Here is a 25608-nt window from a genome sequence, read left to right as displayed (position 1 = left end):
ATAAAATTCCTTGTTTGCGAACTCCATTTTCGCCCTATCTCCGGGTCATGATGAGGCGTTGAACTGACGGTCCAAAACAACATGCGCATATATTTATGAACATGACTATCAGCAACTAAACGCGTCATTTACGAAAGTATAAACTAAATTTGAACTACGATTCTGCCCCCACCCCCCACGTGTGTCGTTAACGGAAAATTAGTGAATTTTCAATCAACCTTTCAGTTTAACGCCGTGGAAAATTAGTGAAATTTTCAATCAACCTTTCAGTTCAACGCGGTTTCTGATCGCAATCATTACTTTTACCGATCGCAAATGCATTTGTTTGTGTAAATGCATAATTATGTGCAGGCGTGTACGTGGGCTATCAATCAACTAAACGGTCCTTCGCGACTAGACGTAAAGCCGTGGTCACAGACAGAAAACAATATGTAATTATCTATGAATTAATTATATTCCAACAGGGATACGAAAACGTGCTCAATAATCGTATGGTCAATAACATTGATATCGGTTAGTGAGCCGCTTTTAATCACTTGGTTACGTTATCGACATGTGATCCCGGAGCCCGTCATATTAAATATTTTATGACATATTTGAATCACTATACAATGCTCCCAGAGGCATAAAGTGCTTTTGATCCAAAATCAGGATAAATTTAGTTCTGTAGTTGTTTGATTTTCTATGGAATCTTTCACATATCATTCACTTCAGGAACACGTAGAAAATACACGTTTATATAGTGAAGCTTCTGGGGAAAAAAACGAAAATGAAGATTGAAATATCTTAAATCAGACAAGTCAGAGATCACTATTACTGTAAAATAAAAATTGTGTAATTGTACTGACGTGTGCTTATCTATTATATTCATTGTGAAAGGAGCATACAGGTCAGTTAATCCGCTGACTTTGTTCTGTATAAATAGCGAATATTAGTTGAGTTTTAGATTAAGATCAAGTTTATTATGCGAGGCTTAGAACCATGGTAGCGCGAGGCTTGCCGAACATGATAAACTTGATCTTTATCCAAAACTCACATTATATTATATTTATCCTATTATTTCCTCCCTTTTTCCATTTATAATTATCAGCTATCGCATGTTTTGACGATTTAGTTCTTTCGTAGTTAAAAAACAGATTCTCCAATTTTTGAAAATAAACATCATAAAATACCGAAAGCATAGAGCTCAAGTTTATACGATCGTTGTTATACTAACAATGATTTCCATTTGGTAATTGAATAAAACAATCGATGGTATGAAATAAAAATGTTAAGATAGACATAAAGCAGAAGCGAATTCAGAATTTTCGGTTATGGGGCGGTGTAAACGTTGATAGCTTGCAATCACAGTTGTAAGTATCCTTTGTATAATGTAATGCCGGTTAACATTTTAAATGTTTACAAATTGATTTTGTTAGCTATAAACGCACGAGAAGAGGCATCTTCATATCTACAAAGCACTTTCAAATGACAAGAAATAAAACCATGGAAAACGGATCAATTTGTAACATTTAACAAGGGTATTATCTTGCCTTAATATTAATTATTCCTTTTTCATACAATGTGACGTCCCTGTTGACAAACAATATCAATAAACAATTAAAACGGTACCGTTATATTGTGAACTCTTGTGGGTTCTAAATAAAACCTACAGCTGACTTGGCCATGTCTGCACCTTCCGACGTCCAATGGTTCATACTTGGATCTGACCTTTAACCTACCGTCTACTAAACGCCCGAAGCTAATTTGCCAGATAAGGCTGTTTTCCGGATGTCTAAACAAGATCAGGGGCTATTGCGTGGCTCATAGCAACGTTGCTGCAAGTAGATAGACCCTCTCAGTGGCCGATCTGAATCGAAATCAAATAATAAGAGTTGAATGTTTAAAAATGCGGACGCCGAATATTCTGTTCTAGACGGTTTCGGGTAATTCGAGATATCATCGACAACCATTCAGAACGTTGTAAAACCACCGATACTGACAAAGTATATTTGGAAAAACTTCTACCAATAGTCTATATGTTTTACTAATACGTGCAGAGCATGCAGGATATAAAATGACAGACAACAGGAAGATACACAAAGATGTCACATGGAGATGATCAGTCTCAGGAATACATTGGAACCCGTCGCTAGTGACTCGGCATCTTTGGAAAGCTTTCTGCAATGCTTCTTAATGTTTTATCATACCTGAGCGGACCAGAATTCTTCCGCTCGTTATTTTCTTGGAGCTTTCTGCTGCCATTCAGCATCTTGCAGGATCTACTCAGGGTGGATAAACCTCTACTACCCTCTACTCAGTGTGACACAAGCGACGGGTTCTAGGAATTTAAATATGTTGCCGATTTTCCGAACGTCACGAATTCGTTGTTCAATTCTTATTTTTTTTAAATAATTTGAAAGCTGAAGGTGCCAGAAGGTTTCAGAATGATTAAAGCCTATGACATGGGAAGTTCTCAGTTCATCGTGAAGAGAAACCAAAAAATCCTGATTTTGACAAAGTCACTATCGCCAAACATTCGTATGGAAGATTGTAAAAGTCTTGTTTAGAGGATAGTACTTGTGTTTCTTTGTAGTTTAATAAAATTGTAAAGCGGGTATAAGGCTACTGTTCATATAATTGAAGTATGCAGTATATACCGGTAATACTGTTTATTTTTATACGAGTTAAAGAAGTAGGCATACTAATCCATGTTTACTTAACGCGACAGATGCACTTCTCTTTCTCCCATCAGACCAGCGATAGGACTGGTTTATATTCCGTCAGTAACAGAATTGACCGTTTGCTGTAACTCCACTGAGTCATTGGGACACACCGCTTACAAAATATTGAGGTTCCAAAAATTAAAATATGTTGAGACAAAATATATGGATACATCTGGTAAGTTGTCAATAAATCTATCAAATGTTTACTATTAATACTCGTTAAATTGTATAATGGATATATTTTATGCTGTCAATTTCTCATCGGGCCATGAAAATAAAATTTTCATTTTGTTCGAAGTTAATATATATATGTATCGCGTCATGTGAACACCTGACTTAATGACGAAATTTTTTATTTTTACTTTTTATCATTTTCTTACATATTTTTTTCTCCTTGTTTCAAATATGTAACTCTTTTGACGGTGAAGGAACAAATTCTATGCGGAATTTAAATCTTTAATACCACACTACCGAAATAATTTCTTTAATACGACGTCGTTGACGTCGCGTATTTTCGGCGTTCATAACATTGTTTCGCAAGTTAATATTGTCGTGTTTTCTGTTTAATACAGCATTTCCACTGTTCATAAGTAACTATCGGTAACATTGCGATATATAACTATAACGTTTAAATACAAAAATGATAAGTTCATAAAAGTAAATGAATCCGTGAGGTGGTGAAACACAATATCGACTTCCACATTTATGTTTTCAGTGATTTTTTTTGCTCAAATTTACAGCCGAATTTCGGCTGCTTCCCAATCGCAAAAATACACGTTTTTTCCCAAAATTCTGACCAAAATTCCCCAAAAAAGCCCAACTTCCAAAAAAAAAAAAATAATAATAATTTATTTATTTTTTTTGTTGAAAGAAGTCTCATGTAACTTAATTATGATTTCTTAAATCTAGGTCTCAACTTTATTTTTTAAACATCTTACAAAATATATAACTTGAATTTAGTCATTTTTGTCCATAAATCATTCCCAAACTTGCCACTTTTATTGATTAAAAAAAAACAACAATTTGACCAGACTCCTTTTCTAGAAAACTCCCTGAACATGCACTTAAAAACAATATCACTTCTGTTACTTATAATCCTATTTATAATGCTTCATTTTTCCCAATTTTATGGTTTATCGCGCTATTTTTCCCAATTTCACGGTTTATCGCGCTAATTTTCCCAATTCAAAAGGCACAGGCTGTAACAAATTAAAGCAAAAAAAAAATCATTGGTTTTGAGACATCTATTTCTCAATACTTAAAGTTGAATATGTTGAGTGTGTGTAACATCACATACATAATTTACATAATTTATTTAATCTTCCTGATGCACTAACACTTCACGATGCACAGCGGACACGTAGAGGGGGACCATCTTCGTCAGGTAAGCGCAACGCTGATCCGACAACCCTGCAGCTGTGAGCGTGCGCGGTCTCTCCGTTGCGACAAAACCGGATTCTGATGTCAGAAGAATTTTCGTCTCTTCTGGTCCATGTAGTTCCCTTGCGTAAACATACCCGGGACACCGTTGCTCAAATCTGAAGTACTCATATTTCCTGAAATTCAATTATAATTCTGTTTAAAGTCCATATACTTTACTTATACTTTATTTGTGTCGCTTTTGTCAGTATACAGAATATAAGCGTCTATACAGCACGTATTTAGTGTAAACAATCAATACCGAATGCCCGGCAAAGCTCTGAACTTTGGCTGCAGGAAAGCGCGCCAATCATCCCACTGCCTCTAGGGGCTGCTGGATAGGAAACCCATATTGACTCAGCAATGTTCAGCAGGAAGTGCACGACGCGCTGAACATCTTTCATGTTAAGGGAATGTTTTGGACGTCGACCCTTGTTTCAATGCACTCAAGGCGTCGGTCTATGTTCAGACATGTGATGAATTAAATTTGACAAAGCAGTCTTTTTTATGTCGTAGTAAATCATGAACGTTGTTTTTGCAAACGGTTTTCCCTTTAACATATGATTGATTCCTGTCCCGTTGTCTCTTATTCCCTCTTTTTGTTGTTTCAGATTTAGCATCAGTTAAAACACCTATAATGGAATGTTCCTTTTCTTCTTTACGAAGTTCCCGCATAGTAAAACATGTTCTTGAATTTGGCCTAGAGAAAAGTTTTTCTCACAGTGCTTTTTGCATCCACATCCTTGCATGAACTTGTGAAGAGATGAAAGTTCGTCACAACCGTGTATCACTTGCTCGGGCTCACTGTCACTGCTGTCATCTTCCTGGCTGACTTGTATCAGAGCTGATCGAGCACGGAACAACAAAGGACTTCGTGCTCTCAGAGCACCACTCGTTTCTTTCATGTTATGAGTTACTTAGAGTCTGTGACGCGTACGGGGTGGAAACCGGCGTTCTACCAAATTGCTCAGAGTAGAGACTTTCAAGTGCCTAAAAAAATAAAATAACGTATAACTCATTTGTTCAAACATCGGCGAGCATTGAAGTGCATTAATTGTTATCAGAATTCTTCATTTGATAAGTTTACACGTATATAGTTAGGGACTTTAATGTGTCAAAATGAAATATTTATGGAAAACACATTTATTATCGTATTAATAACGTACGAAAATCTAGATCGATTAAACAGAAGGAAATTAAACTATTTCTTATAGATTTATACTGTTGAGTGGAATATTAAAGCTTCCAATGTCTATCAATTGACCGCGTGTTTTTATCAATGTTCATACACTGCATCACATGGTTGATAATTCCATCTTAAAATATTCCTGATTATCTTCTACCTTTAGTTTGAATATAAAAATATGTGTATACGTATTATTCTTGCCTATAAACACTGTCATAACAAAAACAAAGTAAGGCAAATTTCTAAGAAGCCGTGAACTGGATGACGCAATACAGTACGGGGTTCGGTAGCGTAGCTAATCGTTGTTACATAACTTCGAGTTAAATCGTTGATGTAAACTGCATATAGAATGAGGTTTTCTGTTAAAATATACACACATGAACTATTGCTATAAAGTAAAAATAACGTTTTTTTTGACAACAATACGCATTTTGTTAAATCAATGTGTGTTTTAAAACCGTACAGTTTGTTTTTAATTGTTCGTTTCGCTACGCCCCTGGCACACACTTTGCAGCGGTGAAAGAGAAAACAAAATGGCTGAACATAAGAGCAAGTTAACTAAACCATCATAAATCAAATACGTCGTATCACTTAAAACATATTTCATGCTTTTAACAGTAACAGTTTTTTTTCATAATACAACACCAAACTAGTATATATTTTTTTGGAAAATTAAAATTGAACATATTCGACAAGGTCAATGCTGTCTCCGCCAAATCATAGACATAGGGTTGTAATAAGTAATGTAAATTATAGACAGGCAGGCGATAAATAAAGACAGTGTCATAATTAGCAATTGATTAAGCTGAAAATGGCAAAGTCTGATTATATCTCTCACAAGTTAGAGGAAAATAAGTATAACCCTAAAAGGTTATGATCTCATTTGAACGACTTTGGGTATAGTAATAAGACAAAATCGTCACCAAATGTTGTATTAAACATTGAAAATTGTTTTGAACCAGCTAAAATTGCTTGTCATTTTAACACATTTTTTACTACTGTAGCTTCTGTGTTGGTTGACAATCTACCAGTACCTTTCAATAATTTTACTGCTGATTCGCATTGTTTTAAACAGTTCTATAAAGACAGAAATCAAAATAATGTAAAATTTAAACTTCATAATGTCAGTGAATAATATATTTATAAAGAATTGAGTAAATTAAATTGTTCTGAAAGTACAGGGCTAGATGACATTCCTGCTAGATTCTTGAACGATGCTGCACCTTTTGTGAAACTTCACAATTCTTTTTTAGTAAATAACTCTATTACTTCCAATACAATACCTAGTGATCTCAAATGTGCAAAGGTTAAACCACTTTTTAAAAAGAAGAATAGATCTGATGTTTCTAATTACAGACCTGTCAGTATTTTATCGATTGTGTCTACAATTTTAGAAATGGCTGTATATATAACCAGTTAGAATCTTTTTTAGTTAATCATGGTCTTTTATATGAATATCAAAGTGGTTTTAGATGTAACTTTATCACTGACTATTGTCGTATCCACCTTACCGACCAGATAAAGGGTCAAACTTCAAAAAGCCTTCACACTGTTATGATAATGTTAGACTTTCAGAAAGCGTTTGACACGGTTGACCATGGCATTCTATGCCATAAAGTCAAGACAATAGGTGTTGAGTCAGTGGAGTGGTTTCAATCTTACTAAACAGGTCATAATCAAATGGTAAATGTCAATAATCCTATGTCACAATCTATTAATATCACATGCGGTGTCCCACAGGGAAATATTTTAGGTCCGCTTCTGTTTATTCCTATGTAAATGATATGGGTATTGGTGTTAGCAAATCATGTAAACTTATTCTTTATGCTGATGAGAGTGCTATCCTTTATTCTCACAAAGATTCTAGTATCATCAGTAGAGTTTGAGGTAAAGAACTTGAACATTGAAGTAAATGGTTAGTGGATAGCAAACTGTCTTTACACCTTGGAAAAACAGAATGTATAGTGTTTGTTTCCAAAAAGGAAATTATCAAAACTTCATAACTTTAATGAAAATGTAATGATCACAATATCGTTTCTAAATCATCTGTTAAATACCTTGTTTCAATATTGGGCAATGATCTTTCTGCTACATCTATTGTTAATAATATTGTTAAAAGGTGAACTCAAGAATAAGATTCTTATAAAGACAAAACCACTGTTCAAATATGAAATTAAGAAAATTGTTATGTAACTCCTTGGTTCAATGCCATTTTGACTATACTAGTTCTTCATGGTACAATGGTATTAGTAAACAGTTGAAAAATATATTACAAAATGTACAAAAAACTTGTTAGATTTATTTATGGATATGACTCTAGAACATCTTTGAACGTTAAAGATTTTAGTAGTATTGGTTGGTTAAATGTTCAAAATAGAGTTAGGCAATTAAGACTCAACCTTGTTCATAAAATTGTTAACAAGAAATAATTTTAGTTTAGTATCTAATGTACATAGTCATAATAGTAGACATACTAAAGGTAACTTTTATTTACCTCAAGTGAATGGTTTTATCAGCACTACTTTTTATTATCAAGCGATCAAAAACTGGAACAGTTTGCCTGCATATGTTAAAATTGTTAAGAATAACTATGAATTTAAAAAGAAAGTGAAGACTGCTCTCACAGACAATATGAAATTGAAAGAAAATGCTGATTTTATTTTTTAATAGTAGTCTTTTTGTTTAAATTAATGTTTTATGTGATTGGTTTGGTATATGTATATATATATATATATATATATATATATATATATATATATATATATATATATATATATATATATATATATATATATATATATATATATATATATATATATATATATATATATATATATATAATAATCCAGATTGTGAATATTATATATATTTAAATAGATATTTAGCGTTGGCTAAATCAATATATATTTAAAATCCCAGACACGTGTTTTTACTTTTATTATATATATATATATATATATGCCTGTTGTTTAAATAAGTCATCAATACAGTATTTGTACGTACATTTAAATGTGATAACAAGATATTATTATAATCAGTGACTTCTAGTAATATATGCTAATTACTATTTGATCTCAAGACTATAGTCTCAAGTTGAAAGAAGTGATATTTTTTTAATGCCACCATTTTTGTACCTTTGACACCCATCTATAGGACCCCATTGGAAATAAGTTGTAAAACTTTCATGGGTCATCCTGTGTTATATATATCATGTCTTGATTTTAACATCTTGTAACTTCTTGTTATTTCATGTCTCTGCCAAATATACTGACTAGTTACCTGTAACTGAATGTAACTGATTAATTTTGACTGTGGTATTTTAAAATGTGATCTATCTGACAATGCATTGTGATTCAAAATATGTGATAATTGCAATCCAATTGTTAAATGTTGTATGAACTGTACTTGTATGAATAAATCAATCAATCAATCAAAACTTAGAAATTGCGAATCATGCTGTTTTGTATTCGTCACAAAATGAATGTGTTGGTGGTTCAAACCTAGGTTTATTACATATACAGTATTAGACAGCGAGCACAAGGCTTTCAAGGCACGCTCCTTTTTATTTGAAAACTTGTACATGTGCCACCTAAATACATTCTCGCAAAAATATCAAAACGGTCTTGCATTTTGACTACCTTGGGCCTATGCACACATACAGCAACGCACAAATGAATTGTAGCTGTTGTTTTTATTTATTGTAATACTAAACATCATAAAGCTGTCATAATAAGAAAAGCGGACCATCATTGTAATTAATTAAGTCTTAAAATGTCATATTGTGTTAATATTTATTACCTCAACTGGGAGTTGATCCTTAAAACCAGGTGAAACCCGACAAATGTGGTAACTCCGGTTTTATTTTTAATTAGTTGTTTATGTGCGTTGTTCAGTGTTTATCGCATTAAGGCTGGTATTCCATCTGTCCGTATCCGCATCCGCATATCCGCATCCGCAAAAAATGCAACAAGTTGAATTGCACTGTGCTTATTCCATTCATCCGCATCCGTATATCAGCACGCGCAAAAGGCGTCCGCAAAAGAACGCTCAAGTGAGCATTCTAATGCGGATGCGGACAAGATACGGACGGCATTAAGCACGATGAGAGTAGCTGTCATCTCAAAAATCAACTGAAAAACTATCGAATTCGTGAAAATTACCCGTAATTATACAACCAACGCAGTTCTGCATATCGGTACTCTGATTTAACTTCAAATGTTTGAAAAAGCATAGCCAAGGCACTAAAAGAAGATGTTTCAAGTATTTACCATTTGTGTTCTTTTACACACAGAACGATGATTTGTACTTTATATCTACTTAAATTCACGCTTGTCATTCATAATTATTATTTCAATTATAATCTTTAGTTTTATCCATATACAAAAATAAAGATACGTTCGACGTATGCGGATAAATGGAATATAGCGTCCGTATTATGATTTTGCGAATACGGATGCGGATACGGATGCGGATAGGGATGCGGATAGATGGAATACTAGCCTTATGCTATGTAGATAGCTAGTGAAAAGATACAACTTTTGTTGACGATCTCTGATCCGCATCGCGATCACAAAATGTGTACGACAGTTTTCAAGCCATGTCTGTTGGAGGTTGTAATTCTAGTGAGCTTGATGACCGTTTCCGCTTCAGCACGTGAACCGGATTGCTCGAGATTTCATCATGAGGAAAAACTTCTGGAAAAGATGATGCGGATGGAGATTCACGTGGAAACCGTTGACAAACACCTTAATCAGTGTTTGGACGAGAGTTTACGACGGGAAAAACAAATACAATGTTAAGCGACTATAAATAATTTCATGGATTTTTTCAAGGGCATCTAATTTAATAATCGTAACATATGTAACGTGTTTTATTAGAAAAAATATACAGATAAGGGTTACAGATAACGCGTCAACCTAGACTGTTTATTCAATGTTATTAAATAGTACGTCTTATAAGTATGATGTTTTTCTTTGATTTCATTCAAGCGACATAGCATTTACATAATAGCCTTAAGCCTTGTATTATGTTGTTTCCAATTTGTTGCAGAATGGACAGAAAAGATTCAAGACCTTGCTCAAACCCTTTCCCAGCCTTACAAACAGCACGATTCTTCCGGCTCTACTTACGTTCGTTGGGGTCGACGTTCATGTCCCTCTTCCAGCAAAATTATGTACGAAGGCTTCGTGACCGAAAGCTATCATGGTCACTACGGAAGTGGCGCCAATTACTATATTTGCCTGCCCAGCGAACCTTTGTGGGGAACGTATGACGATACGGTTTCAAACCTTTCACTTATTTACGGTGCAGAATTCGTAACGAGCGAATCCCCAGTGTTTCAACATCTTCACAATCACGAGGTCCCGTGCGTCGTATGCCACGTTGTCACCAGCAACATTCTCATGATTCCCGTAAGGAACGCCTGCTACCCTGGATGGACACAGGAGTACGCCGGATACCTGACGGCAACCAGTCGAACAAGGATTTTATTTGTGTTGACGGCGAGGCCGAGAAAACCAATTGCAGTAGCCCAGTAAGTGAAAACGGCGCGCTTCTCTATCTCGCGGAAAACGCGTGTAGTTCGTTGAAGTGTCCGCCGTTCGTCAGTGGTCGTGAGTTGACATGCGCAGTGTGCTCTTTCAGAGCTTAGACACCATACCATTACAAATTCCTCTTCGATATCTGCAACTTGATAACGCAGTTAGAGAGAAAACTTTTCGGAGATTGCTGAATATCACTCTGGTCTTAACTCTTTTAACGTGTGTTGTTTCTTTTCAGACGAAGAAAATGCAAACAACGTTTTAGCATAAGTAAATTGCACATGAGAATTTTAAAATCTTTGTGACGTCATTGACAACGTGTGTGTGAATACAAACAGGCGATTGTGTTCGTGCGTGTGTGAGTTGGTGCGATTTATATATATATATATATATATATATATATATATATATATATATATATATATATATATATATATATATATATATATATATATATATATATATATATATATATATATATATATACTAATATATAGTGCCAGTTACGCGGTCTCGGTAGTTTTCAGACTGTACTTACGAGGTCAATATAAAAAACGGGGTCTATATACAACCCCGCATTCTAGGCTCCTTTAATTACTATGAGGGGGGTGTAGGGGAGGTAATGCAATCAAATCCCACAATAAGGTCTTAAATCGAAAACCACAATCACGTCTGAAATTGAAATTGTATATACCTCGCAAATAAGTTCGCTATATATTTCCTTGTATAAGACGTTAAATAAATGACGTATTTATATACAATAATATAGTAGGTACCCCTATATACCTTAATTCGTGTTTATATCGGATAAAAAAGGGTATGGAGATACATGTATTTAAAGTGGGAACCCCATAACCTATTTCTAAATCAGAGACCCCGTAACTGGCCATATGTGTGAATATATATATATATATATATATATATATATATATATATATATATATATATATATATATATTGCTTTATTGCAATTCACTTTAATATCAATTGAGTTACCGGTATGTACCGCTCAAGAAAATCAACAAAAGGACAATAACGAAGAAAGGTCAATGGTTTTTGCAACATGCACCTGCTTTAAACGCCCTTTATCCCCGGCCTTTATCATTATAATCATGCAGTATCATTTGAATCCCTTCTTACAGTTTTTTAGTAATGCTCCAAACAAGAAAACGACACCATGTCGTTTTGCACTTAATTTAAATTTTTGATTCAAAATTGAGCAGCGAGAATTTTCGACGATGTTTCGTTTGATCAACTCAGCAAAGAGATTCTAAGTAAGAACTACGTGCGGTACCGCTGCAATTTGCATTAAAAAGTTGTTCACAACTGTATAGTAAATTAATAACGTTACAGACTTAGACCAATTGACGAACATAACTTTAAAATCTCAAGAAATCGCAAAAAGATAGCTTTTAAACCCATGTGTGGAATCCCTTCCAAAAGACTTAAAATGCGTACAGAGTAAATCTAAGTTAAGATCTTAACTGACAGCGCACAAAAGACTTAAAATGCGTACAGAGTAAATCTAAGTTAAGATCTTAACTGACAGCGCACAAAAGACGTAAAATGCGTACAGAGTAAATCTAAGTTAAGATCTTAACTGACAGCGCATTTGTTTTAAGTTTCATTTAAAAAAAGTTGTTTTAGCTGTATTCTTATGTGCAGCGCAATTGAATATGATATTGAACTGATATTTGCGCAATATGAGTATCTTTGTATTTGTAAATTCGCTATGCACAAGAAAATAATCCATTATGAGAGAGGGAGGGAGGGAGGGAGGGTGAGGAAGGGGGTAGGGGGAGAGGGAGGGAGAGATTCTTGTCAACTTCTTCTGTCAATAAATATGGTGTGTTTTTCCGCTTACTCACTGCTTATGGACTTATGATCCACATAAAAGCAACAAAGATGCACAATTAACCTAAATGTTTGCGAAAGATGTTGGATCCTTTTACTCTGCACTCCACCACTACTTAAATGTTATTTGAGTAATGCTCTGCACAAGAAAACAATTCCAATGTAGACAGAACCTCCACAATTATTGAATAAAAAGAGAGAGAAAGAGATTTATGGTTCTTGTTCGCTGTACTTTCTCTTAGCCTCCTCTATCAGCTCTATATGCCCTACATCTTTATTCAAAGTTTCAATTAGATCCCTCCAATGCTTTAAAGTTTTGCCTCGCACGAGAAGCGGGACTCCCGAACGATAAAATCGGGCAGTTGGACAAAAGGGCGAACGATAAGATAACTATATGCCTCCCTTTTGGGTAAAAAAACCCACACACTTAATAGCGAGAAGTTGAATGACGTATGATTAAATAATACTAATAGTGTAACAAATTGTAGTTTCTTTAAATACGAAATAGTGTATTGTATCGACAACACGCGGTTTTTCGTAAACAAGTATCGTGCTACACCGGAATACGACTTATGAAACGAAAAGCCCGCATAACAGTACATCTGAAAGGTGGCGCTTTAAGAACAATACGAAGCCGCCATCAAATTGGGGGTGCATAATTTTTTGAATCGGGCACAATCTGCCCATTATATACAGCAATCATGGTAAGTCTTCATTGTTATATTTAAAACGCATTACAACGTTTCTCACACTATGCTGATTTTATAAAAATGCTTAATGTAAAACGTACTTAATAACAATCATGTCGGTGACCGGCTTCCATTGTATTGTTTTTACGATTGGCGATTTGCTGAATATAAATACTCGGTAGCGATATTACCTAACCTGTTGTCATATCAGTTATGTTTTAATAAGTCAACGTGGACATTGAATATCCTCCATTATGCTAGATTTGTGGAATTAACTGAATTGATTTAAAGTCGCGAAAATACATGGCATTTTTATTATCAAAGTGTTAAATCCGTACGTAAATTAGTTCCTTAGTGGTAATAACTAGTCCAAATAATTAGACGTAAGCTACCCCGCTTACGTCTAAACGGCTACCGTCGTTTTCCTATAGCAAATTGAGTTCAACTTAAACTTCAGGTTTTCTCGTTAAATCTTTGCCAATGCAAAAAATTATCATTAATTAGACATAAATGTGAGCGATTACCTCTTAAATGTGTAAAAATTGTGCTTTTAAACCACTTATGTACATTTTTAAAAATAAACATACACAACACACGAAGTGTGTTTGTCGTTTATAGAATTACATTGAATTATTTTGAACGAAATTATTTTTTGAATAGGTTACACATAACTAGGGCTGTCACGATACGCCGTGAGCGTACCGCGGTATATCGTGGTACGGCAACACTGTATCGCGGTACGTACCGCGATATTTTACAGAATATGTATCTGTAAAGAAAACAGTTTACAAACTTTATTTAACTCAATAATCAGAAAACACTGGTATCATAGTATGACTAGAAACTGTAAAAGAAACTGTAATAAACTTGATAGAAGTAGTCATTGTTATTGTTATTCGCGTCTTTTTCTAAAATGTCCGCCATGTTGTTTACAATAGCTGTGACTACGACCTGTGTAAATCGAACGCTTCAAGGGCATGTTTAAAATGCGGAGTCAGCAGGCCCAGTATTGAAAATCCGTAGCGTTCTGACTCTTCCTCGACTTATTCATAATCTTAAGATAACATGATTTGGAAGTGCCATGCTTTGAACGATCGATATTCTAAAGAAAGAAAATAAGAAATAGAGTAAACATCTTTTGGATATTTATGAACTTATTTGCAAAGGAAATCTAACCCAAATTCCAAAAAAGGTACGGACCCATACATCGCCGTATTTTAAACGTGAAAGTTAAACATCTACCAGTGGAAGCGCTTGCTTGACCTGGATATTAACGGATTATTTATTTAGCCCTTTTGAATCGCTTCTACAGTTTTCAAAACGATATCTGTATCAAAATAATTATGTAATGTATTTATATATGTGCAAATTTAATAATATTAAAAAAAACCGGTGCGGCAACGCCGTACCGCGGTGCGATTTTTTTCACGACATGCACCGCGATATACCGGTATACCGGTGAATCGTGACAGCCCTACACATAACCAATTGTTGTTGTACAACAAACAACATCACTTTTTAGCTTTCTGTACTCTTTAATTAAATGAAACCTATATGTGTGTGTTAAAACTACCAGTTGTATTACGGAGTGTATATTGATAGGAGATGAATCGAGTATTTGACCCTTACTGTAGTAAATTCAATCTTATGCAAAAACTATTTATCCGATTTTATTGGTTTATACGTTATCTTGTTGCTTATTAATTCCTCTTTCAAAAAATATACGGTTTAGTATATTCCCGTTGTTATTAATGGATTTATAGCGAGATAAACACAAGAAATACACATTTCATGTTTTACCAACGCGCGTTTTATCGTGTTGTGGCTATCGATCTTGTACAATTAGCGTACAGCGAAGCGCCGAGGTTATACATTTTGATGTACCCACTCACGTCTTTTGTTGAATTATAGTTTCATTTCTCGGCCGATTTTGACAAATTATATATCATTAGAAAGCTTACGTTACGTAGTAAACAGATATATAAATATATATTAAGTTTTTCTTCTGATTTCTAAAGCCCGGCGATTTATTAATTTAACTTAAATAATAAGTTGCAAATATCATACCGTTTTGGATTTTAGAATCTAGATTTAAGGTTGACATGTTCGTACTTAATACCAATTTGTAGCGTTCTTCTGATTTCGACAGCCCGGCGAGTTATAACTTTAACTTTTGCAAATATCATACCGTTTTGGAGTTTTAGAATCTAGATTTACGGTTGACATTTTCGTACTTAATACCAATTTGTAGCGTTGATATTTGGAGTTCAGTTTTAAAAAGTACATCTTGCTTAGGAGAATAGAATTCTGTATACGATAGAAAAAAAAATTGTTTAAAAACGAAAGTAATTAAGGAATGAAGGCGGAAGAAAGTAGCGCGCGTTCCTAACGCACTGAACTGATGCTACGGTCTTGGCGATTATGCTTTTGTTTAGAAACCGGCCATTGAATTTCCTTTGCCATGATTATTATATGTTTATGGAATATATTGTAATATTTTGTTCACGAAACATATCAATAAAGCTTATTATAAATAAATCTTAATAAATTAACGATTTCAGCTCTTGTTTATAACACAGAAAGGGTGTTAAATTTATGATGAAACAGCGTATATAGCGGACCCTCACGATTTTATTCGGCTTTGCATGCATACTTTAAATAAAATGGGTGTCTAAAACATTCATCGTTTGCTGTTAATTATCAACGACGGAATTATGTATAATTATATGAAATGTTATTTACCTTAAATTATCAATTTATTAAAGATTCTTGAAAATCACGGTCGGTGTTACGCGGGTCATTTCGTATTTTGACATCAGGGCATCATGTCCAACTATTCAAAATCAGATTTTTTTCACTGGGACGATGACGGCTTAGATTTAGACAGGCAGACAGATAGTTTATTCAGACTTATACAACAGTACATCGTCTGCAACTCAAATATATAAATTATTTTTAGACGAATTGTTAGGTGATTACACTTATAGCAGTGATGATTCTGAGAATGTTGCCATTTTTCTTATCCGTGTAATCTAGAGTCCGTGGTTTGAGCATTTTTATCGCGGTGTTCAATAAAAGATATCTCAATAATCTTGTTTATTGATAGATCTGTGGTTTTATTGCCCCTGTGTTCAGCACAAACCAATTATCTCGTTATGATCAGATACTGTGCCGACCAATACTAAATAACACTATGGTGTCATACGCCACAGCAGGGACCTATACTTGTGATCATGGAGTCTAAGTGCAAGACTTAAAAAAGTATGTTGTTTCGCTTGCGGTTGTTAAAGCCAAAACGGGGCTTCCCAGCTGGCACAGCTGCTGATATTCGGATCTGAATACTTAAACTTATTCAGACCTTATTCTTAACCGTTGCGCGTTTTACGATATCGGATTTTAGGCGGGAATACAACTCAGTGAAACTATTCAATTTCTTATACAACATTAAGCATATTAACAGTTATTGAAATTAACAATATCAGCGACATCTCTTTAAAGACTAAACACCTTTTCAAGTATCGAATTTAACCTGTCAATAAAATATATTAATACCAAAAAAGGTTTCATTTAATATTGTTCACATTAAACCTTTAAATGAAAGTGTCGCTTTATCTATTTTCCGTGTCTTATTAAGCCGCGAATCGTTTGCTAAAAACAGTTAACAAAAAGGGCTACACGTTCTAATTCTTAATTAAATACAAAAATAAGTATAACATAATTAATAACGTCCATAAACACACACGGCAAGATCAAAGTTTTAATGGAAAACTAGTATGACATTCCACGTAAATTATTATTTTCGTCTAAATCGAATACTATATATAGAGAAACAATGTATTTATAACCGACCAATGAGGTAACATTATGCAACTTTCAATTTACACAGTGCTATATGGCAACAATATGGAATTTGAACAGTGGTAGTGTTTTAAGGTCTGGACTATCCTTACTTGTAAGTTTGTATAAACATTTTTCTAATGCAATTAGTAAAATAATGTTTATATTTAATGTTTAATAATTTATTGCATGATTATTCTGTGCTGTTATATGAATTTGATGCCGTTAAAGCTTCCGACATGAATTCATGTCGGAACGATGCTATTGCAAAATAACGTTAAACGATATGAGGTCGATGTAAATCGACCTCATATTTATAGGAGTATGGTAATAACATACATGCATACACAGCGAGAAACATGGTTATTTCGTACCTCTAGAAATGCATTTGTTTATTTTATTATCAACAACTAAACTGATCACCATCTAGTTGCAATAATCCAACTCAGTTATTGACCTCTGGGTCGTTGGGATCACAGGTTCTTAAATTTTTATGCTCCCCTGGAGCATATAGCGGCCGCTTCATCTGGCCGTTCGTGTGTCCGTCTGTGCACAATTTTTGTCCGGGCTATTTCTCAGCAACTAATGACCGGAATACAAGAACTTTGCTATAAACTCCATTAATGTTAAAATTAAAAAATTGAAGAATACTTTGATTTCTTCAGTATTGCAAAATTTGAATAATTTGAATAAATCTGAACCCAGACTTGAAAGAGCTAAAATATATTGCATATTAATTCATTTTTGCTTGGCTGTTTTCGGAGAAAACCCAAGGTATTAATAATCGTCATAGACAGCTCGTCGTGTCCGTCGTCATGTCGTCCGCGTCGTGTTAAAACCTTATAATTTTGTCAAGGTTTTGAACATTGGCTCTAAAATCATAGTGCTTCAACCTACAACTTTTAAACTTCATATGTAGCTGCACCTTGATTAGTTCTACATGCCACACCCATTTTTGGGTCACTAGGTCAAAGGTCAAGGTAACTGACCTCTAAAAGAAATCTTACAAGCGTTAATTTATTCAAAACTGCACCCGCAGCCGAGCGTGGCACCCGTTATGCGGTGCTCTTGTTACATAAAACATTGAGTTTTGCGAACTTATTTACTTGATTCTAATTCAAAGATGCGTTTTTAAGCTTAGGTTACAACACTGGTTTTACCGGTTATACAATTCAAACTTTTATTGCCATTTACAATAGTAGGAAACTAATCAGGTTTTCACAGCTTACCTGTTCTGTTGTTAAATAATGTGGCCATGATTAACTTAAGAAATGTCCGTGTCAAAAATGTGAAAAAGCTCTCCATGGCTTTTCTGAAGAAAAGAAAAGACATCCGATTTATTATCTCTCATCCTTTGTTGTTGTTGATTGTTATATTAGGTTGTTGGAAAGAGTTCGAAGATGCTGCAGCACATCAACTACCGGATGCGCTGCATGCTGCAGGACGGTAGAACATTCGTTGGAACATTCAAAGCCTTCGATAAACACATGAACCTCATTCTTGGGGACTGTGATGAGTTCAGGAAAGTCAAGCCTAAGTCTGCCAAGGCTGGCGAGAGGGAGGAGAAGAGAAGTCTGGGGTTGGTACTCCTGCGCGGTGAACACTTGGTCTCCATGACCGTGGAAGGTCCACCTCCTTCAGAGGTATAGTTATTTCTTTCAGTGTAAACTTGATTTTTATGCCCCCCTTCGAAGAAGAGGGCCGGGGGTATATTGTTTTGCACACGTCGGTCGGTCCGTCCACCAGGTGGTTTCCAGATGATAACTCAAGAAGGCTTAGGCCTAGGATCATGAAACTTCATTTTTGGAAGGGGGAATTTTTAGCTGAAAAAGGGGAAAAAAGTATTCTTTTTTCATGGGGGAAGCCGCCGATATTCAGCGGTAAAAAGTGCAAAACGAGGGCCCTGTTCCCGGATGATAACTCAAGAATGCTTACGCCTAGGATCATGAAACTTCATAGGTACATTGATCGTGACTTGCAGATGACCCCTATCGATTTTCAGGTCACTATGTCAAAGGTCAAGGTCACATTGACTCGAAACAGTAAAATGGTTTCCGGATGATAACTCAAGAATGCTTACGCCTAGGATCATGAAACTTCATAGGTACATTGATCATGACTGGCAGAACACCCCAATTGATTTTCAGATCCCTAGGTCAAAGGTCAAGGTCACAGTGACTAAAAATGTATTCACACAATGACTGCCACTACACCTGAGAGCCCATATGGGGGGCATGTATGTTTAACAAACAGCCCTTGTTTAAATTAAAATTTAAGGGGCTAAACGGCATAAGTCACAATTTTTAGCTCGACTGTTTTCGGAGAAAACCCGAGGTGTGCGCTACAGTGTTTTTTTTTTCACCTATAGGGGAATGGTGGCGTCGTTTTTTAGGAAAAGGGGAAAATAACAAATTCACTCTTTTATTTGTTATGATATTTATTATATGAATACACATGTGTGTATGAATGCAATATTCACAGCTGAATGTCTCTGTCCTTTTCTTAAATATATATCAATGATTGTTTCAACATTAGTTTCAGACAGTTCAGCCGTCATGCACAGTCTCAGTTTTCCTAGCCAATTTGAGTCTAATTGGAAATTTTTTAATCGATAAAATGGCAAATTTGAGCATTTTTTATCAATAAAATGGAGCAAATTGGAATGTTTTTATCAACAAATATCGACACAGTATATATACATCTGGCCTTTTCCTGGCCATTTTGGGAAAAAATGAAATTCATGTGAAAAGTGACCACTGATTTGGGAAAAACTAATTTAACTCTTTATGATAATTAAAAATCATATTTATATTATATTTATATACTATGTTAGTTGTTTATGAAATAAATCTGAGATATATGTATCATTAGACAGTTCTTTCTAAAAAAAAACAAAAAAAAACATTTTTTTTTTTAACTTCTGGAGGGGATTTTTTCTACAAAATAGAGGAAAAATATATACTATTTTTATAGGGGAATGGGGCCGAATATCAGCCCTGAAATTTCCATAAAAAACACTGCGATAGCAAGCTCGTTGTGTCCGACGTGGGCATCGTGCTAAAACCTTAACATTTTGTCAAGGTTTTGAACATTGGCTCTAAAATCAAAGTGCTTCAACCTACAACTTTGAAACTTCATATGTAGCTGCACCTTGATGAGTTCTACATGCCACACCCATTTTTGGGTCACTAGGTCAAAGGTCAAGGTCACTGTGAATTCCAAAAAAAATGATTCTGACAAGCTTTCATCTATTCAAAACTAAACCTGCAGCCCAGCGTGGCACTCGTTATGCGGTGCTCTTGTGAGTAATTATGAGAGCATGAAAATGAAATTAAGTAAAAAGTTAATTTTAATTTCAGAACAAATTTAAAATGGTAATAATATAACTGTCTAACGAAATGTTAGAACTGCTTGTCAATAATTCAATATCCCATGTTCTACCATCAGGACGGCATGTCCAGAGTGCCATTGTCGGGTGCTGCCCCTGGTGCAGGTATGGGCAGGGCGGCAGGTAGAGGTGTGCAGTCTGGTCCCGGGGGAGCTGCCCCTGGCCTTCAGGGTCCCGTACGTGGGGTTGGTGGACCCTCTCCACAGATGATGAATCCACAACAAGCTGGTAAGTGACAGCAGTGGAGTCTGTGTGTACAGTAATGACTTGTCCCTTTAAATAAGTAGATGTTAATCAGTGATTTTTTCCTCCTTTGAAAATGGTCATTTTTCACTAATTGGAGATCACAACTAAAATTTTCACAATTTAAAGAAGTTTATCAGATGATGAGATGATCTGAACTAAAACTAATCATTACAGCCATACAATTTTACAAACAATACTTCTTTTAATTTTAAATACGCAAAATAAAAGTGTAAGCAATGAGCAAAAGTTTACATTCATTTATTTTTCTAAAATTAATTTTCTGTTTTATGGATACAAGTTTTGTATGTGATTTCATTTAATTACTATTTTAACCAGAAAATATGTGTTTATTTGCAATCTGAAAGCAAAAATGTAAATTATTAATAGTTGTAAGAAAACAAATATCAAATCATTGTAATATATTGTACATTCAACTTAAAGAATGCAAGAAACATATTAAATGAACATACATTAATTATCAATTCTCCAACAGTTGTTTGGAAAAATAGTGTTATCCCCTTCTTGTAAATGTTTTATTAAGGTTTTCAAATTGGTGTTCAATATGTTCCAGCAGGTACTCCACAGTTCTAAAGTTTTATTTTGTTATTGTTCAGACTTCTTGTTTGAACTTGTTCAATTACTGTGCATTGTTTATTTATGTGAATGTTTGTAAAGCTATATGTTAGATTTGAAAATGTTACATTTAAATTTATTTATTTCAAACTTCTGTTGTTAAGTCACAAGAGCCTGCAAACAATAATATGTGTTGTATTTAACTGCAAATAGAATAATATGTGTTGTTTTCTTACTGCAAAAAAAACTAATTGCATTAGCAGCTAAATCCTCTAATTTGAAATAATGGTTTCACCTTATTAAGGCGCACCTAAACAAGTTGTGCGACACAAGGATCATTGTCTTCTTTTGGGAACATTTTCAAGTTGAGCCAGTATTATTTCTCAGGAAAAAAAAACTGATTCAGTTCTAAATGGTGTTTGAATCTAAAGTTCTTTACCATCAATTAGAATGATAAAATTTAAATTTCATAGAAATATTTAAAGTGGCATATAGTGACAGTATTTCCCTCAAGTATGGTCTTTTCATGCAAATTCTCTGTTTTACGGTTAATTCTAGAAACAAAGTTGCATTGATAATAACAATCAGAAAAACATGTGTACAGTGTAAAAAAATTCGTCTTATGGGATTCAAACCTGTACCTTTAAAAAGTTGCCTACTTAAATGAGGATGTTTGTACACCATTGTCCTGTTATTCATTATTGTGCCCACTATGTCCATTGGGAGTTTGAACATTAAAATAATTTTGTTTGTTCAGACAGTTATAAAAAATAAGACAAAAGTCACATAGGTGTCAATCAACTATTGTAGAAATACTTACAAACATGTATTCTTACATTTGAAAATATAATATAGTATCAAGTGTTGATATGTCCCTTCACCAGTTAAAAATAAGTACTTACAGTGTGTGGAAAATACAATTTGTGTTCTATTTATATATTTTAGTCTATATAAAACCAAAATTTTTCTTAAATTATTAATATGAGAATGTAACTTATTTAAGAAATATTGTTTGGTTTAAACCATTTAAGTGTTTAAAACAAAAATCCCAACAAAATACTAGTAGTAGAGATAATGGTGTATTTTTATGTTTTCAGGTATGATGCGAGGGGGTATGATGGGTCGAGGTGGCCCTCCCCCACCTGGTATGAGGGGGCCACCACCAGGCATGATGAGGGGTCAAGGTAAGGACCTACTTGGTCAATTGTTGCAATAATTACAGCTGTGTATAAATGGCTTCGATTAAGTTCAAAGTTGTGATTATTAAGTTTCTAGTTTGTTCTATGCTATGTTTATGTATTGTCATGAGAAACTTGGTTCAATGTTTTTGGCCGAAATTTTATTAAATAGTAAATCTCCCTTACTTTGCATGTGAAGGTCAACTTAGTTCCAAGCATGATCTGTACCATATCAAATGATAATGATCAAGACTCATACAATGGTTTAAACAAATGACACTTGACTTCTTATGATCTGTATTGAATCTTTACAAAACTGAAGAAATAAAAATCATTGCTACGCATCTGTTTTGCTTGTTTTTCTTACTCAAATGTTCATTATTTCTTTCAGGGCCAAGGTTTTAAAAAGTATTTTAGCATATGACATTTGACTGTTGATATGAAAGGAACAAAATGCAACCCAGAAAGATGAGAAACATTCAAAGTAGTGCTGGATTGAGATATCAGAAGTCTCGCTGATTCATATGCTAGAGTCTACCATTGTCCTACACTGGTTGGGTACATTAATCACTAATCCAGCATTGTTCTGGCATGGGGAGAATTCAACAGTGCACATACAAGTTTATTATATAGTCAAGCTGTCAAAAATGTCCAAGCACCCCTGATACCAAGATGTGTACATAGTGTTTAATTGATTGGAACTTCATAATTCATAAAGGTCTGTCACTCACATATATAATAGTTATGTTGAATCGTTATTTTCCCCATCATGTGAATCGGTTTCCATTGTTGTTTCATTGTACATTTTTTTTATCCACTCATTGTAATAGTGACTAAATATGATTAAACTTTCCTGAAAAAACATCTTTGTTTTACTTGTTATGCCCCCCCCCTGAAGAAGAGGGGGTATATTGCTTTGCTCATGTCGGTCGGTCTGTCAGTCCGTCCACCAGGTGGTTGTCAGACGATAACTCAAGAACGCTTTGGCCTAGGATCATGAATCTTCATAGGTACATTGATCATGACTCGCAGATGACCCCTATTGATTTTGAGGTCACTAGGTAAAAGGTCACGGTGACCTGAAATAGTAAAATGGTTTTTGATAATAACTCAAGAACGCATACGCCTAGGATCATGAAACTTCATGGGTAGATTGATCATGACTTGCAGATGACCCCTATTGATTTTGAGGTCACTAGGTCCAAGGTCACGGTGACCCGAAATAGTAAAATGATTTCCGGATGATAACTCAAGAACGCATACGCCTAAGATCATGAAACTTCATGGGTAGATTGATCATGACTCGCAGATGACCCCTATTGATTTTGGGGTCACTAGGTCAAAGGTCAAGGTCACAGTGACCCGAAATAGTAGAATGGTTTTCGGATGATAACTCAAGAAAGCATACGCCTAGGATCATGAAACTTCATAGGTAGATTGATCATGACTTGCAGATGACCCCTATTGATTTTCAGGTCACAAGGTCAAGGTCACGGTTACCCGAAATAGTAAAATGATTTTCGGATGATAACTCAAGAACGCTTTTGCCTAGGATCATGACACTTCATAGGTACATTGATCTTGACCCGCAGATGACCCCTATTGGTTTTCAGGTCACTAGGTCAAAGGTCAAGGTCACAGTGACAAAAATCGTATTCACACAATGGCTGCCACTACAACGGACAGCCCATATGGGGGGCATGCATGTTTTACAAACAGCCCTTGTCATGTATGTATTTTGTCGTTGAGTTTAAGTGCGACAGCCTAAGCACAAGATTCTCATGGTGATCTTTTGTTTGTCATCGTTGTTTAACATTTTCCATTGAGCATTACAAGTTTTTTTTTGGTATTCCATTTTTTATTTCCATCGTAATATATTTATTGAGCATTACAAGTTGCATTTATTGCCTAATGATTTAACTGTGGCAACAGAAGTCAAAATGATATTATAAAAATGTGAACACAAAAATAAAACTTGAACACTAGCCAGAAGTGATATTTTTGCCCTATCAACATGAATTTGCGCACAATAGTTTTCTTGTCTCTCAGCTGAGCTCAAAACTGGTTCTTGTCCTTTGAAAAACCATGGTTGTCAGGGTATGATTTGCATGCATAAATGCATTTAAACTTCAGACTGTGGTTATCTGTCAATAAAGTATGACCAAAAAGTTTTAATTATCGCAACACCTCTTAGAACAGTTTTGTTCCTTGTGGTCTCTGGTGATCGACCCAGCTTCTATGATCCTCGTATTTAATAATTTGTTTAAAAGGACGTTGCCTGCTTTTCAAGCAATACCAATATAGACTGACCATGCCCATGAACATGTTACAGGGGGCCTTTCAACAAGCATGTACGTCGAGAAAGAATTACAGGCGAAAATAACCTATAGTTTAATTAGCTATTTAATTAACGACAACTGCTATTAGTAAAGATATACCTTTTACACATATTGGGACGAAATGGAATGTTTTTCAGTTGTAAATGAAGGCCACTTGACGAAAGTCAAACGTGGAACCTTACAATATAATAAAGTGTTTTGTTTCACAATCGTTCACAACTAACATGCAAAGGTGTGGTGAGTCTGAAACTGATACATTTTACCCATCGTTTTTTAGCCGGATTTTTTTCGAAAAAATCTCGGCTTATAGATTGATGTTGTCGGGCGGGGCGGGGGGGCGGGGCGGGGGGGGCGGGGGGGCGGGCGGCGTGCTCGAAAATGTTAAAGTTCTTATTTCATGGTATAACTTTGGTATGCTTGGACCTAGAGTCTTCAAACTTGACATGAAGGTTGGCCAGGATTAACAGATGACCACTGGTCATTTCAAGGTCATTTATTTGAAGGTCAAGGTCACTGTGACCTTCAATATAAAAAATGTTAAAGTTGTTATAACTTTGGTATGCTTGGACCTAGAGTCTTGAAACTTGACATGAAGGTTGGCCATAACTAGTTAGTAACCACTGGTCATTTCAAGGTCATTCATTTGAAGGTCAA

General features: G+C 34.9%; 3 protein-coding genes across 14 annotated transcripts in view; all 3 read left to right on the top strand.

Annotated features, from left to right (window-relative positions):
• LOC127846575 (TBC1 domain family member 20-like) overlaps positions 1 to 24600 on the top strand; it is a 69117-nt gene extending 44517 nt beyond the window's left edge. For all 11 annotated transcript variants that reach the window (XM_052377986.1, XM_052377994.1, XM_052377997.1 and 8 more), the window contains one exon: positions 24048 to 24600. The gene's annotated coding sequence lies outside the window, so the exon portion shown is untranslated. The remainder of the gene's footprint in view (positions 1 to 24047) is intronic.
• On the top strand, positions 4051 to 10847 carry LOC127844759 (short-chain collagen C4-like). Its single transcript, XM_052375218.1, has 3 exons — positions 4051 to 4089; positions 7171 to 7225; positions 10360 to 10847. Exons 1-3 carry the CDS (start codon positions 4051 to 4053, stop codon positions 10845 to 10847), a joined length of 582 nt encoding a protein of 193 aa, XP_052231178.1.
• Positions 13252 to 24600, top strand: LOC127846588 (small nuclear ribonucleoprotein-associated protein B-like). 2 transcript variants are annotated; one of them, XM_052378024.1, is made up of 6 exons: positions 13252 to 13408; positions 18610 to 18873; positions 20678 to 20846; positions 21406 to 21438; positions 22535 to 22621; positions 23007 to 24600. In XM_052378024.1, exons 1-6 carry the CDS (start codon positions 13406 to 13408, stop codon positions 23018 to 23020), a joined length of 570 nt encoding a protein of 189 aa, XP_052233984.1. In that variant the 5' UTR covers positions 13252 to 13405; the 3' UTR covers positions 23021 to 24600. The 2 variants fall into 2 exon arrangements, with proteins under 2 accessions (XP_052233984.1, XP_052233985.1); XM_052378025.1 differs by lacking the exon at positions 21406 to 21438.
• Positions 24601 to 25608: the final 1008 nt, after the last annotated feature.

Source organism: Dreissena polymorpha, chromosome 9, assembly GCF_020536995.1.
Source record: "Dreissena polymorpha isolate Duluth1 chromosome 9, UMN_Dpol_1.0, whole genome shotgun sequence".
In the NCBI taxonomy this organism is placed as follows: Eukaryota; Metazoa; Mollusca; class Bivalvia; order Myida; family Dreissenidae; genus Dreissena; species Dreissena polymorpha.
The sequence above is the reverse complement of the archived record's forward strand: the minus strand, read 5'-3'. Positions and strand labels throughout refer to the sequence as shown.